The sequence below is a fragment of the Botryllus schlosseri genome, chromosome 4 (genome assembly GCF_051294905.1).
Source record: "Botryllus schlosseri isolate E-star chromosome 4, Bs_hap1, whole genome shotgun sequence".
Taxonomy (NCBI): Eukaryota; Metazoa; Chordata; class Ascidiacea; order Stolidobranchia; family Styelidae; genus Botryllus; species Botryllus schlosseri.
In genome coordinates this window covers 30,036,382-30,052,442 of record NC_137239.1, presented here as the reverse complement: position 1 = coordinate 30,052,442, position 16,061 = coordinate 30,036,382, and the positions used below count along the sequence as shown (strand labels likewise).

Sequence of the window (16,061 nt, the reverse complement as noted above, 5' to 3'; positions counted from 1 at the left end):
TAGTGTGGGTCTATTTAGCCCACAGCAGTTGAATCCTAGTCTATTATTTCACGCCACATGCCATACATCTTCAACACGAAGGCATGAGCTATAGTTAACTGGTTCACTTCGTTTATAATTTGAAAATGTATGATAAAATAAGGCTCAGGAGCTATAGCAATTCAACATTCCGGCCTGCTCCAAAGCCGAGTTTTAGTGTCATATACGCATCACGTACCGCCGTTCCATATGGCGCACTAGTATTAAAATGGTGACAGTAGATGCAAAAGGGAGGTCCGGGGGGCTGAGCTCTCATAAGCTGTGATTAGCAGGGGAGATAGTGTAGCGGTTACGATAAGCGCCCAGCACGCAGGCGAACCGCGTTCGATTCCCGTCGGAGGTTTCTCTGGGCTCCTCTTCCCCTGCCGTTGCCGTTCTTACGACGACAAAAAAAGCCCAGAAAAAGACCCGACGAAAGAAAGCACTCACAATGAAGGGAAAAGAACTAGTAGAAAGGGCCGCGGCTTCAAAGAGATCATCATCGAAAAAGAACTGTGACATCGGGCACTCTAGGCCGAGGTGGATGTTAGAGTAAAGGATCGCTACTGATGCGTGTCGTTCTACATCCTCCTATCTGTTCATGACATCGCATTGTGTCTTATCGCATGTACATTGTGTGTGACTTGTTCAGATCAAAAATATAACCCAACCATGTTATGTTACATAGTATACTTACAGGAGGCCCCGGGAAGTCTCGCCCAGGCCACCACTGATCTCTGTTGATATAGCTCAGTGATCTCAACACTTCCAGGAATTCACAATACTTGAGAGATGAGACAGCGGATCTATGAAAGCACCGTTCCTGTCCTCCCCACAACACGCAGCTGCAAAGTTGGATGGATTGTATTTGTTCATCTGAGCAAAAGCCGACCCCAAAAACAATGCTGGGGAAGGCTAAAAGTTATGTTTTGCCCGACTAATTTCAATACAGGAATGTTTTACTATGGGTCATCGACATTATTGCAGTTCGTTACCACAGATGCAGAATTAATAGATTACTGAATCTTTGAACGACGAACGCAGATGTATGCCACTATGCATTGACTGATTAGAAAGAAGAAAATAGACAATCTATTAGAATAAATCTTCAGTGTTACTTGCAATAGCGTAAATAGGTCAAGTCACACTTCATTAGAAGACCTTGCCTCCAGCCGAGATAATCTAATTTAGGCCTTCACGGACAACTGCATAAAATGAGACTGATCAATACAGAAAGACACTACACACAATTCCACAGTGGTAAAGAAGAGAAAGGGTGTCATTTGCTATGTGAAGGAGGTAGAATCTCTGCCACAGTGTATTCAAGTATACAGACTCGCGCATAGCTCATCTGAATCCCCAGACTTGGCAGTTTTGATGTCGCACAGCAATTTCTGTTTACAGGCTGCATCACATGTCTTTGCTGGAGGGTTTCCTTTGTAATAGTGATAATAGTATGTCTGGAAATAGCTGCTATAATCCGATGACCAGGATTCAACACGAGACGCCCAACTTGACGGGGTTAGATCAGTGAGGTTATATGCGGATTTTGCAGAATAAAGGTATTTCCAAGTAGGATTTTGATCTTTCGGTAAACTGTTGGCTTCGGTCAAGTTAAGAATGAACGTGTCGTGGTCCAGGACCGTCCATTCGCTTCCAGTGTCAAATCCGTCCATTGTGTATTCTCTGAAATGACAGAAAACATATTTATTAACTATTTCTAGTCGCGAAAACAGTTGCCAAGAAAAGTACTAGTCATTTTCCGGACTTTTCAAGCATATTTTGCCAATTTGTGCCCCTAAAAGGCCTATATCAGTAATTCCCAAACTGTGTGCCGCCACTGGTTCCCAGGTGTGCCACGAATCTTTTTGTAATGTTAGAGAAAAGCTTTGTATTTTTTATTAATGAGGCATGCATGCCAGCATATGCAACTTGAAAGAGCTCTAACTGCTTCATAGCTGATAACTAAGCAGTGAGCACATACGACCATTACAATGGAACCAATCATGGCATTGGCGACGACTTTGGTATCTCTTACAGTGGCGTATCCAGGGGGGGGGTTTAGGGGGTCGGAACCCCCCCTTTTCAAAATCCTAAAAATTGATGCAAAATATAGCCTCTAATATTTGCTAATTTATTAGTTTAACATATTCGTTTTTACGTATGAGAAGGCGAATATGGCGTGTTAATGTTATTTAAGGGGACTAAAACCGCTACAAGCCTAGCAATCCACGTTCCCGATTGTTAGGTGGCTTGCTGGCGTCCAAATACAGGCCTGTGTTGTCGCTGAACGGGAGAATTGAGTAGGCCTAGTAGTAAAGTTAACCTAATTATATCGGCTGACAAGTTTCTCTGTCGATCAAGTTATTATCCCAGTGTGTGCTCCGTATTAATTGACTGACTTGCGTATTTGCAATTAAAGTCTAATTACCTTCGCGCGTACTACACGCTCAGCCGTGAGGCTAGTAAATCCATCGAAAAGCACACATTCGTGTACGACGTACACTGTTCACACCACACCTCTCTGTGGCGATTGCGATCGCCCTCGTTTATGCTACCGCCTTATTCCGCGCTGGTTCGTCCGCTGCGATACTACCGACCGTGCGCATAATATCGTCAAAACCCAACAAAATCGCGCATCTCTGGCCGGAACTAGGCGCTTGGAGACGGGCGGCGTTTGCTGGCTCATGACTAAATGTGAGCAATTACGAATTTCTTTCAATCATACCGTAAAAGAAACGCGATTTTCAGGCAATGTCTGTATCGTATTCGTACATCTCCCACTCACCGCAAATCTCTTTTTATTATTAAACTATACAATATCGTAAATATTCGCCATGGCGCTGAGACGAGTAATTGTAATGATGACGTCATAATAGGAAATTTCGTAACGCAAACCCCCCCCCTTTTTCGCGCTCTGGATACGCGCCTGATCTCTTATGTCATAATTAGGGCTGGGCAAAATTGAGTACCTGAGTGATTCGATCCTTTTATGTCACCACAAAGAACATGATACCTGTTATGCATTACATTAAAGATACTTTGGCATTTTTTCGAACATACCGATCTCATGGCAATTGTTGACAATGTTGTGGGATGATCACGACTTCGGAAATGTATTACTTCCAGTAAAGTTCGTAGCTTTGGTCTATGTCTCGTATGCTGCAACACGGCCAATCAAGGTTTCAAGGCTTCCTCAGTATCAAAACTATAATCCTAGTTGGTAAATTAACTTTCAGTTGCCGGGAGCGTAAAATTTCAGTACTCGAAAAACTCGTCTTTTACTGTTCGAGTCGAATCAGTAAAATTATTACTCGATTCAATATTACTTCTCAGAATTTTTTGTCCACAAATTTAGCTGGGCAGTTACTCCATTTCGAAGCGGTGAATCAAGCAATATTTCTGTAGAACAACTCATTAATTTACAAAAACGCTGTTTCCAAAAAATGGAAATGTTGTGGCTGTCTTCTTCCAAATCCTTCATCATGGGTGCAAAAGCAATCATAATTTTATTGCCATGTGCATCTCCATGACGATGTGCCTAGTACTGACTCAAATTTAAAGCTGTACATGAGAGAGACTGCTCGGAATGGACAACGAAATGCTGATAAAGTTTGTAGTCTTATTCGGTCGTATATATGTCGGTATGAATTTCAAAAAGTAACTTTCTTGCAAGTGTGTCGCAAGTGTTTATAATTTTCAAAGTGTGCCATATGCTTAAAGAGTTTGGGAACCACTGGCCAAAAAACTTGCCAAGAGAGCAACGGCAGTCAGCAACAAAGTAGTACTTTTACTGAAGTATATTTGCCTACTAGCATTGCTTAAGGACCTATATTCTTTGAATATTTCCACTTCTACTCAATAGTGTAAGAAAAATTACTTGATTTTTACAATTTAAATATTAAAAGTAGAAAGTTGTTTTGTGATACGTTGTTACACTTTTATGAATGAAGTCATTTTTAAGGAAAATTACTTGCTTTTTCCACTCAGAATTTTAAAAGTAGAATGTCGTTGTTGGGATAAGCTGCATCACTTTTTTCCAGTGAAATTACCATAGCAAATGGCCGAAATTGCCTGTTACACCTATTCGTAGTGTCATCGCATCGCTAATTGTACTTGTAATTGAGTAGAAATTTACGGTGTAACTTCTACTTCAGTACCAACAATTGACTACTTTGACCACGTATGCCCGAGAACAACAGCTTCAGTTACTAAAACAAACCTGTAGCCGGGATGCAAGTCAGCATAGGTGGTGACGCTCGGTGCGATATAAGCTACGTTGGTGGCGACTCCATTCTCGTCATAAAAGATTTCCATTTCGTCAAAATGCGTGTGTCCGAAAAATTGGGCCGTAATCGTGTCTTTGAATCGGTTGACGATTTTGTAATAATTTCCGCTCCACACCGGAAGACAGTCACTGGAACCTGACAAATAAAACCATGTCATTGTTTCATTGGCTAGCTACTCAACTTTTTTTTTTTTTAGCTCATCATTGGGTTTATTAGCAATTTTATCAGTTCAATACACCACAAAAATGCGATACAATGAAATGACAGGAAGATGTCGAAGCGACAAGGAGTAGTCTATGGAATCTGACACCCACCTTGGCCTAGGCGATGTAAAGAGGAGGCATGCACACTAAATGAAGGTAAAGAAGATAGTATAGAAAAAGAATGCGACAAGAAAATAGGGCGGCATGTCATGGGAAGCGAGATCGATAGGTCAGTCGTGGTCCGGTAATCTTGAGGATGGACTGTATTTATTTAGTAGTAATTGCTTGTATTTCGACTTGAATGTGGACATGCTCGTCGACTGTCGGATGGCCGGCGGGATACTGTTCCACAGAGTCATCTTAATCAGAGGTTGTCACTGATCAGTGATGAGTAGGGTTGTTCAAGTATTACTTTTTATTCCTGATTACTGGTCTTCAATGATGAGATTATTAGCTTGCCTAATATCATGCTACCCATCAAATTTGATAGAAATCACTAATTAATAAAAGATAATGATGACACTGATTAGCTAAATAATAACCAGCTCCATTGAAGTAGACTTTTTGAACAATCTAAGCTTATCGTTTGTTGCAGAGTTGAACAGGAAGATATCCTTATCACCAATTTCATATCATAAAGGTTTGTGATGATGTAGTATGACGAAGTTCAATCATTCTCTCTACCAATCAAAATCATGTTAGGTTGATATAAAAATCAACTCATAGGTCCGCCAAACAAGATTTTGTTGTTACAGCAGCAATGCAATGAATGGTAACATGCAAATTGGCATCGCAAACTTGGTAAAACCAACCGACATTTTAATGGAGGTCTAAAAATCCATAACTTGCTTGTAACTTTTTTTCTGCACATTTTCAAGACAAAGGTCTATGGAAGTGAAATAGAAACATGTTGCTTGCGCTGCTTTTAAGCCCAAAACTAGCTTTCTAGCATGAGCGGTTATCAAGATATGACAAAATTAGCTATTTCCGGCTCGTTCGGTGAAATTGCACGGCCACTAGAGGGTGCAGGAACCTGAATTGATGATAGAAGTAATCCATGCGAGATTTGGGACCAAATATCAAAGGCACTTTTTGAAATTCAAATTTTTCTTTTTTTTCACTCCACCCTAATGGTGATATCATTCACAAATAAAATACTTTACACGCTGAAATTGCTGACGATGAAGAGGAAATGAACTAACAAGGTAAGAACTAATCAAAATATCAATATTTAGTTCAGTAGAATTACTCCGTTACAATCACCAACCTGGTGGGATATGTCCCAAGATATGAACCTTTTCGCCCATCTTTTCCGCTTGCGTCAGAACCGCAACAAGCCATTCCAATTCCCGATTGGGGTCCACGGGGTTGATAAGCATCCACCAGTTCTGCTGGTTGCAGTAATTCATATTGAGGGAAACAATCCGAAATTTGGGCCGGACGAGTACCGTGTAGAAACCGGATTTTGACACTGTTTCGAGGGCATCCTTAGGTAACCATGGCGACCACGCTTTTTGTAAAGCGTCGTAAAGCCAAGACACTGAATTACTGCCGTTGATGTACTGCGGCGGGAAGTTATTGACTGGAAAACTTTCATGATTGCCCAGTGATGGAAATATTTGAGTTCCCGGGAAATATTGCAAAAGTAACGTTGTCAAGTTGTACAGATCCGTGACCTGGTCCTGCCTACTCTGACCCCAGTCATTATGGGCCGGTAAATCTCCAGTCCAGATGATATAATCGTATGTCTTTTTGGACAAGTGTTTCAAAAGTAATTCAAGAGTCCAGTATGGAGTGTCGCAGCTTCCCAAACTACCCCAATACCCTGCAGAATTCGGATTTGTAGTTGTGGCTTTATTATCACGACAACACAGTGGTTCAGAACAGTCTATCGTAGAACCAGGAGTATATTTTGCATCTACATGTATATCTGATAGCTGCAACACTTTCAAGGTTGATGTCACCCCGTGGTTACTGCGGACTTGGACTGATGAATTAGTCTGTATTTTTGGGGGTAGGGTCACATTCCATTTCATTTTGTTCCAAGAGAGATCGGGCGAATAACACGTTGTTGGAAGAATCAAGCCGCAAACTTCAGCGCCGGTGAGTTGCAGATCTCGCAGAAGGGTCAGCACCTGAGAAAACAAATAGTGGTTGCTCAGCAGCCTTCTACTAACAACTGGGTTTTCAAAATGCGCAACTAGAACTAGAATTCAATTCACAGTTTCAAAACTAGGAACTACTCACTTTTCAATAGAAACAACTACAACAAGAACTAGTCATATTTTCAAAACCCGCAACAAGAACCAGAACTAGTCTCTTGTCAAAACTAGCCATCTCTCAAAACTAGCAACTTGAACTACAACTATAGCCTACAAATTTTCAAACTGTACTAGTCAAGACCTACTAACTTTTCAAAATATGCAACTAGAACTTAAACTAGTCACTTTTCAAAATGCTTAAATAGAACAAGTCACATTTCGAAACTATAGCAACTAGAACTACAACTACTTACTTTTCAAATTGTGCAACTAGAACTAGAATTAGAACTAGAACTAGTCACTTTAAAAAAACTATTACTAGAACTAGAACTAAAAACTATTACTAGAACTAGAACTATTCACTTTTAAAATCCGTAACTAGAACTACTCAAGAAAGACTAGTTAGTTGACCCTCAACTAACCAGAATGGTATAGTTTGTACAAGTCCGTCGTGCAAAAGTATTCCTTTTTCCACGAAACTTACCACGGGCTTGTATGCTGAAACGATCCCGTCACAGACAACATTGCTCTCAATCTCCAGACGTTTACAAAGACTGTCTATGAACTCTGGCAGTCCGTTATAACTGCCGTTGGGCTGCCGGAATTTCCAAAGGGCGTAATCCAACGCTACTTTGCAAGCGGAGCATTTCAAACCAATGCCGCGGAGTGAATTCTCCTTGAATAGAGCCTCGTCTGAATGAGATCCAACTACTGCAATTTTGCTCATGATTTTTGAATACTCCATCGTCTCATCATCCTGACTGAAATCATCATGTCGAAGAGCGGCTTGCTTGGAAATAACCCGCAGAGGAACGGAAAAAACGCTCACGAATAATGACGTGAGAAGTAAAATTTTTATGAAGAATATCATGCCACACATGGAGGTGTATACAGAATTTCTTTAATATCTGTGAAAATATATGATGGAAACCAGACTTGGACAACTAGGTAGCCTAATTGTAGTCTAATTAGACTAAATACAGTGAAATGCCGGTATTCTAATTCTAATCTAATTTGTGAAAACTTTCTCTGCTCTAATTTCAATTCTTAGAACCTAATTTATATTTTTCTTGTTAATGCGACAGGATGATAACTGTATCATGCGAAACGAGCCAAGCCTGCTGCACAGACATTTTCCATTCTCGTACTTATGGTACGAGAATATAAACTACCGTATGATTTTATGTGAACTAAACTTAATTTTAAAGTTTTCGCGAGCTCAGTCAGGCTAATTATTGTAATTATAATTTCATGTGGAAATAACTTTGTAGGTATATACTTCGAATTTGTAAAAGCTGAAAACTATCAATTAGTTAAACTCAGATGGCAAGATGCGACAACAGAACTGCGACACTTGCTGCACATTTAGTCTGTTAATATGAGAATATAAGTTTTAATATATTTATTGAAGGAAGCCAAAAGTGAAAAAGTGATTCCAATGTGTCGAAGGTAAGATTCCAGTTCCAGCCTGCACGAAAAAGCGAAAATTTGGCTCCAAATGTGCCACATGGCACATTATGACATAACCTGCGTACAGGGTACACGTATTGGCCAAAGGCCAATTACACACCGTAGTACCCTCCAATTGCCGAGCCGAGACGCTTGCAAGATCTTCACTCTGCACTGCACTTTAACATAGTTTATATTTATTATTTATTATTGATACTTATTTATTATATTGACATGCTGTTTATAGCAATATTTAAGTTTAAAATGCTATCTATACAATATAATTATACAATGCAATTAGCAGGGTTGTAACCAAGTCACATGGTTCCGAGTCACGAGTCAATCATACTTTTGTGGTTTTGACTCGAGTCGAGTCGAGTCATTTTCAATTTATCACAGACTCGAGTCCGAGTCCAAGTCACCGTTTAAAGGGTCAAGTCCGAGTCATGGTGTTATGACTCGAGTCGAGTCCAAGTCACAGTATTGAAGTCATGTTCAACTCATGTTTTCAATCCTGCTTGGGTGATATCGAATTCCCTGTTTGCGAAACATGCTCATTTTGTCCCTATCAGAGTCTTGGCCACGTGTTTATTTAGGCAGATAACGGACAGGTCCTGACCTCATTTACCGATGCTAAAGATAACTTTACTAATCTTAGAATTTAAAAGCAAATATCTCTCTTGTCAGTCTGCTACATCACCAATACAAGCATTCAGTTTTTATTATGAACACATCGACGATAGCTCACGAATAGCTGATAGAGAACCAACGAATTCACGTCTACATACAGAGAACCAACAAATTCACGTCAAGATATTAGTTGATAGAGAATCAATAGATGCATGTTTATGTAGAGGTATTTACAACAGGCCAGCATGCTGTAAAAGCGTGCATGCAACTATGTGCATAGTGCAGTGATAACAGAACAGATACCTTTTGATTATACGAAAGGTTTTCCCAATTGCATCACAGACTACATCGCAATTACAGCATTGGAGAAATAATTGTACAATGGGGCTGTTCAAAAACATTTTTTCAAATTTTCCGGCTACTTCTTAAAATTGCTAGATTGCCTAAAAAATCAAATTTGGCTCAATTCCAACCAGTAGAAAGCAATGCTATGAAAGAAAATTTTAGGCTAATTACAAATAGAGATTTTCGAATTTTACCGGCTATCTCATGATATTGTTACATTGTGTAAAATATGATTCATAGCAAATTTGACTCAATTCCAACTAGAAAACGTGAAGTTATTAGAGTAGAATGGTTTGGATATGAAAAAATAGTCGGCTTACTACTATGTAATTATATTATATGAAAGAATTTCTCACTAAAATACACCATTTATTTTCAAATCCAAAATATTCTCCTCTCACATCATTGATTCCACTTTTTTCAAATTAAGCCAGATTCAGTGTTCCTTTTATGCAACATAACAATTTTATCAAGTAACCACCCAGTAAAATAAAAAATAAGTTATTTTAGAACAGCCATATTGTACAAACATCAAACAACATTAGCCATTCATTATTACTCACGTGCACAATGCACATACCTAACAAAACGTCAAATGGACGAGGGGCATTGTGTGTTTTCACAGACAGCAGATCAAATCAATGAGTTACACCTCAAAAATACTAATGTGGAAAGGAGATCCTCAAATATGTTAAAGCGGCATGGCCGTAGAATGAATCCACATCTACTGAATACACGTTCCACTAGTGCACTAGATGCAGGAATTGACAAGCATTTTTGAACCACACTGAAGAGCATTGAATACTCATTCTTTCTAGTCGCCCAAAATGCAAAGAATCATCGCTTTCAAATCTACACATGAGCTTATCAGTCTCTTCACCATCTGAGTCATTTCATTGGCTCTAATTGAACTTTGATTCAATTGTTTGCTTGTATAATTGAAAAGTCTTGAGTACGTTATTCGCGGAGGATCTATTACCTCTTCATCACTGGACGATTTTGTACAATGCATTGCTACTATGTATCATTTTCTGTTGTTTTTACGGCGGCATATCTGATATCCGACAAGTGCAACGAAAGCAGTGGTGACAAATAGCGATGTCGGCAGAATTCGTCGGATGCGTTGATCTAGCCGTTATGATTCGCAAATTTCTTCATCTTCAAGTCATATATAATAAGCCGAGTCAATGACTTGGGTCGAGTCATGCGTAATGACTCGAGTACAAGTCGAGTCAATCCAAATATTGACTCGAGTCGAGTCGAGTCATTTTCCCATTTCAAGAAAATGACTCGAGTCAAGTCGAGTCGTAAAAAAATCGTGACTCGAGTCTGACTCGAGTCGAGTCATGACTCGAGTCATTACAACCCTGGCAATTAGACATACACATTACATAACACAACGCGCTGCACCTTGCTCCATAATCGTACGATACTTGATTGACAGCTGACGAGCTGGCTTTCAAACAACACATATCATAGAGACTGTTTCACATGTGGTTGGCAGCAAACTCCGAATAGTCATTCTGCATTGTTGCTCACGCTTCTCAAGGGACAGGTTAAGTGACCAACCATTCGCTTCTAGAATGATTTGATGTTTGGAACATAAAAGAGAGAAGGAAGCTTAAGTTCAATTGCATCAGAATCAGTTTTCAATCATTTCGAAACACCGTGATCAAATGAAAAGACAGGAAAGTTTTAAAACGACTTGTAGTCTTTGAAATCACCTGCCTGGGCCCAGGCGATGCAACAAGAGGTTGATACGTCAGATCGAGGGCCGGTAACCATGTGGCCTGACCAAAGTCCTGCAGCATTGTAGCTAGAGATGGTGTGAACGTGAGGTTCACGTTCGCGTTCTGTGTGTAAACCTTGGAAATTTAGAGGTTCACGTCAGGGTTGTAATGACTCGAGTCACGATTTTCTGATGACTCGACTTGACTCGAGTCATTTTCTCAAAATACGGAAATGACTCGACTCGACTCGAGTCAATCTGTGTATTGACTCGACTTGGACTCGAGTCATATTGCGCATGACTCGAACCAAGTCATATGACTCGGGACTCAGACGGCCAACACCGACATTTCATTGTAATTTCGAAGAACAGTGAAGTAACCACCCTATTGGGATTTCGTCTATTGGTACTGGTACTTAGTAATGCGACCAGAATCATTCATCATCATTCATCATTGGTTTATTAGCAATTTTATCAGTTCAATACACCACAAAAATGCGATACAATGAAAAGACAGGAAGATGTCGAAGCGACAAGGAGTAGTCTATGGAATCTGACACCCACCTTGGCCTAGGCGATGTAAAGAGGAGGCATGCACACTGAATGAAGGTAAAGAAGATAGTGTAGAAAAGGAATGCGACAAGAAATAGGGCGCGCGGCATGTCATGGGAAGCGAGATTGATAGGTCAGTCGTGGTCCGGTAATCTTGAGGATGGACTGTATTTATTTAGTAGTAATTGCTTGTATTTCGACTTGAATGTGGACATGCTCGTCGACTGTCGGATGGCCGGCGGGATACTGTTCCACACATCAGGTCCGGCATATTTGATGGAGCGATGATCTTTTCGGTCGATCATATGATATTTGGACGACGTGGACGCGCGTGTGTTGTACTTGTGCGCTTTTGATTCAGAGGTAAAGAAGTCATTGAAATATTCGGGGCAACGACCGCAGTGAAACTGATACATAAACTTGGCGATTTCTAGTTTCCGCATATCTTCTATGTTTAGGACGCCGAATCTCTTCAGCAGCGACTTATTGGATGGGCAGCCAGGCCCAGGCAGCCAGGCCCAGGTAGATGAGACGTTATATAATATCCAGTGATCTGGTTAGTTAGCCAGACGAAGTAACGATGCAGCATGGTGATCTGAAATCGTATTGTAGATTGCCAACCCACGGATAGATGCGCAAGATGTGAGTCACGGATGAATGCACCGACAAACGTACTGCAGAGCCGGCTAAAAGCAGCAAACCTTGTAGTCCTAGAGCTGGCGATCCAAGCGTCAAAATTTGATGCATCTGGTCTTTGTCGTACGCTATCTATGCACTAATTCCGAAAATACAAATTAAAATCTCGTCAGGGCAATGTAACTGCTCCAAAATAGCCGTTTAAGGACGACTGTTCTGAAAAGTGAGAGCGCCGCAGCAGCATGACCACAACAATGACCAATTACGCCCAGCGATTGTTCAGAACAATGCCGATTCCCAGACTTTCACGACTATTTTGGGATGGTACCATTGCCTGGAAATATACTTTTATTGCGGAATCAGTGCGACACTAGCTTCCGATTGGGACAAAAACATATCAAATTTCGACGCTTGGATCGCCAGCTATGGGACTATCAATTCTGCTGCTTTTAGCCGGCTCAGCAGTTCGCTTCTCGGCGTATTCAATCGTGAGTCACGTGTTGAGAATCCATCCGTTGGTTAGTAAGCTAATAATTCTATACAATGGCAGCCGAGGCCAGCATAGCGGTAAAAATTTAAAAAAACTTCGCCCGCAAGGGCGCAGTCAAGGGCTTCCGCAAATCAGTGATGAGCGGATAGTGCTTTTCGAGACTCCGAATCCCTCCGACAACTTAAGTGTCTGAGGAAAACTCCCTCCGACTCCGAAGAGCTCAATCCCAGACTCCGAGATACTCCGATGAATCTCGTCAAGTATCCGAAACAGTGGCAAGCATGGTACATTGGTACATGGTACGCATGGTACAACATGATACATGTGATACTATGGTTGGCCTCATAGTATTGTTTACTCTCCAGTCCCCAATTGCAGTGCAGATGGCTGATTTTTATGCACTTGGCAATACATATTACAACTTCACAAGTTGTCAACTGTCTGTGTTTTGGTTTGTAATCGTAATCGATAGTGTATTCTGGTCAGAGCCATCCAAAGATTTCGGAGACAAAAGTTACAATACTCCGAAATTCTCCGAAAATAGATCTTTAGTAAACTCCGACTCCGCTCCGACTGTCACAAAATCGGCAAAACTCCGCTCCGAATCCACTCCGACTCCGCTCCGATGCTCATCACTGCCGCAAATGGATCCAGCAAATTCCTTGTCGACATTTAAAGAGAATGCATTATAAGTCAATTATTTTATGTTGTGCTTGTCAGGTCTCAATAGCAATTTAATGTAATTGAAATTGTAATTGAGCAAAATTTTTTTCAAATTACAATTACACAAAATAAAAATGCTTCAATTACAATTACATTACAATTACATTGAAAAATGTAATTAATTACATTCAATTACAATTACAAATTACAATTGATCCAACTCTGCTTGGTAGTTTCTGTTTATATAGCTCAGTCGTTCTGCACTGTGAACGTTTTTCATATATTACAATTTTCAAGTCATTATAACATTTAACGTCTTTGGTTCAAATTTATTGCACTCTGTGCATAGCGCTGGCAGCATACAAAATCAACACTAAACGAGCATGAACCTTGACAATCTCTAAAATTTTACCTGCTTTGTTACAAAAGTTTGCTCGAAATATCCAACTTTCTGTTGGTTGATATTTAGTGACACTCTGCTGTGAGCTTGGCCCGCAATCACACAACATCAAGAGCGAAATACGCTACATGTATAGGTAGTCAGCGAATGATGTTTATTCAACCAATTAATGAAATTGATATCGTTGTCTGACGTAAAAAATTTAGCAAGCGCACGGGGTCCATCTCGATTTTATATGTTAATTGTATCATAAAAATCAAATCCGTGCGACTGACCCATAGGATGTTGGCTACTGCTGTATAACTTGTTAAAACAGGTAAAACCCGTTTTACACTCTGCTCAATATCAAAGTATAGCAACACTCAGACGCCAGATACATTGTCCGGTCAGGCCTCGACCGTTACAAGGCGTAAGTTCATATTTCCTTAAAAGTCCTCGTCGAAATTGTTGGCAAAGCGACGGAAGATATTGATTTTATAGGATTATTATATCATTTGATTGCTCCTGTTGATACATTTGGCGACGCTTCAAAAGTCAGAATGTACTTCAGCATTGTGACACTATGTGGCCCGAGTCGTTGCTAGGTCGTGCACATTAATTATCACTTCCCTGGAATGTAGGGATGGAATCAGCAATATGACGTCATGAGGTTCGCGTTCGCACAGAACCTTCCACCATCCCTGATTGTAGCGCTTCACTTCGGAACCCAACGGGCACAAGTTCTCGACACCAAATTGCAAACAGCAAGGGCAAATTAAAGTAGAAGTTGAACTGTATTCCGCTTGATATCTGAGCTTACTAGAGTTGAAGCACCTACACATCTGAACACAAGCAACTTAGCTGAATTGGTACTTCGCGTGTGTATCGTGATTTCCTGCCCGTACCATGCCTTCATCACCTGCCCGGATTTTGATTACGGTGCAGGCTAAGAGTAATTCAGCGTGCATGTCTTTTCCAACGTTATTTTGTTGCTTAAAAAAACGTATCTAGGCAAAATCCAGTTGCCACGAGCTTAATGACCTTGGCGTCTACAATAGGGTTGCCATATTTTTGTGAAGCAAATTCCGGACACTTTTTAGCGCCCCCTAGCGGATTTTAAAATGAGGTGTAACACATTGGCCGTTAATATGACGTCACACTAGCAAAGCATTGCCCATCGACTGTATACACTATACAGGAATGAAGTGGAACATAGGTCATGAATTGGGCCATATGTAATGTGAGCTCTGGTGATTGCTACTTACTAGGGTTAGCAATAGATGACTCCACGGGCCGGATGAAATCATCTGGTGGGCCGTGTCTGGGCTGTCAGGATTGTGTTTGACAGCCCTGCTATACAGTTAGGTCGGTGCGGCTATCTGTGTATGTGTTTTAATCAGGTCCGAAACAACATTTTTTTCTCGACACCCCCCCCCCCCTTCCGCCCAAAAAGCACTGATCTTTGGCCCACCATAGGGTAGTCGATGTACCTTGGTGAGCACTTACTATATGCATTTGACTGTTATATTTTATGTATGAATTCTGTCAATAATATTGATTATTCGATATCTTAGCCTACTATAAAATGCACTAGCACAGGGGTTCTCAACCTGGGGGCGCGAAGAAGCGGTCACCTGAAAAAGTTTTTCTCTATATAGACGCAATTTCATATTTTTATTCTCTCATCAACATTCATAACCGACCATACCACCAAACAATCTGTTGGGGTTGCTAGCATCCCAGTTGGATTTTGTGCTATGACGATAAGGGGGGCGCGAAATTTTTCACTATTAAAAAGGGGGGCGCGTCAAAAAAAGGTAGAGAACCACTGCACTAGCAGGTCGCAAATCCGGTGATTTCCAACCTTTTATGCTCGCGACCTCATTTCCCACTAGAAAATGTTCCATGGCAAAGCTCAAAACTTGATAAGCAGATTACTAAAAAAATTCAGCTTGCCCGAACTTGCACACGGCATAGGAAGCTGATTACGTTCAACATCATCGCGATCTCCAGATAAAGGCGGACGACTCCAAGATTTGGAGCCACTGTATGTGATTGAAGCATCCAATCAGCCTTAACCAACTCTAGGAATATACCGTTAGCTTATAATTGCGATTACAATCAGACTTATTTCAGTAAATGATGGTTATTTATATTTATTTTGATTGCATTTTTTTGCGAGGGTGGTGCCTGAAGCCCATAATAATATCCTTATACGTTGCAAACTCGCGCGCGGCGTGAAGAACAATTTTGAATAGCATTAATCTGCTTGAAAATAATATTGTTTATGTTGATTTACGAAAAACTTTTGAGCCTGCTTCAAGCCTTCAAAATTCCGGACATTTAGGCAGATTTTAGAAATTCCTCCCGGACGCAAATTTTTCAGTGAAATTCCGGACATGTCCGGGAAATTCCGG

General features: G+C 40.6%; 1 protein-coding gene across 1 annotated transcript; it reads right to left on the bottom strand.

Annotated features, from left to right (window-relative positions):
- Positions 1–866: 866 nt before the first annotated feature.
- On the bottom strand, positions 867–7,707 carry LOC145437798 (sphingomyelin phosphodiesterase-like). Its single transcript, XM_080315100.1, has 4 exons — positions 7,256–7,707; positions 5,778–6,645; positions 4,241–4,442; positions 867–1,704 (listed from the first exon to the last, which is right to left on the bottom strand). The coding sequence occupies exons 1-4, from the start codon at positions 7,649–7,651 to the stop codon at positions 1,341–1,343; spliced, it is 1,830 nt and encodes a 609-aa protein (XP_080171226.1). The 5' UTR covers positions 7,652–7,707; the 3' UTR covers positions 867–1,340.
- Between the last annotated feature and the right edge of the window lie 8,354 nt (positions 7,708–16,061).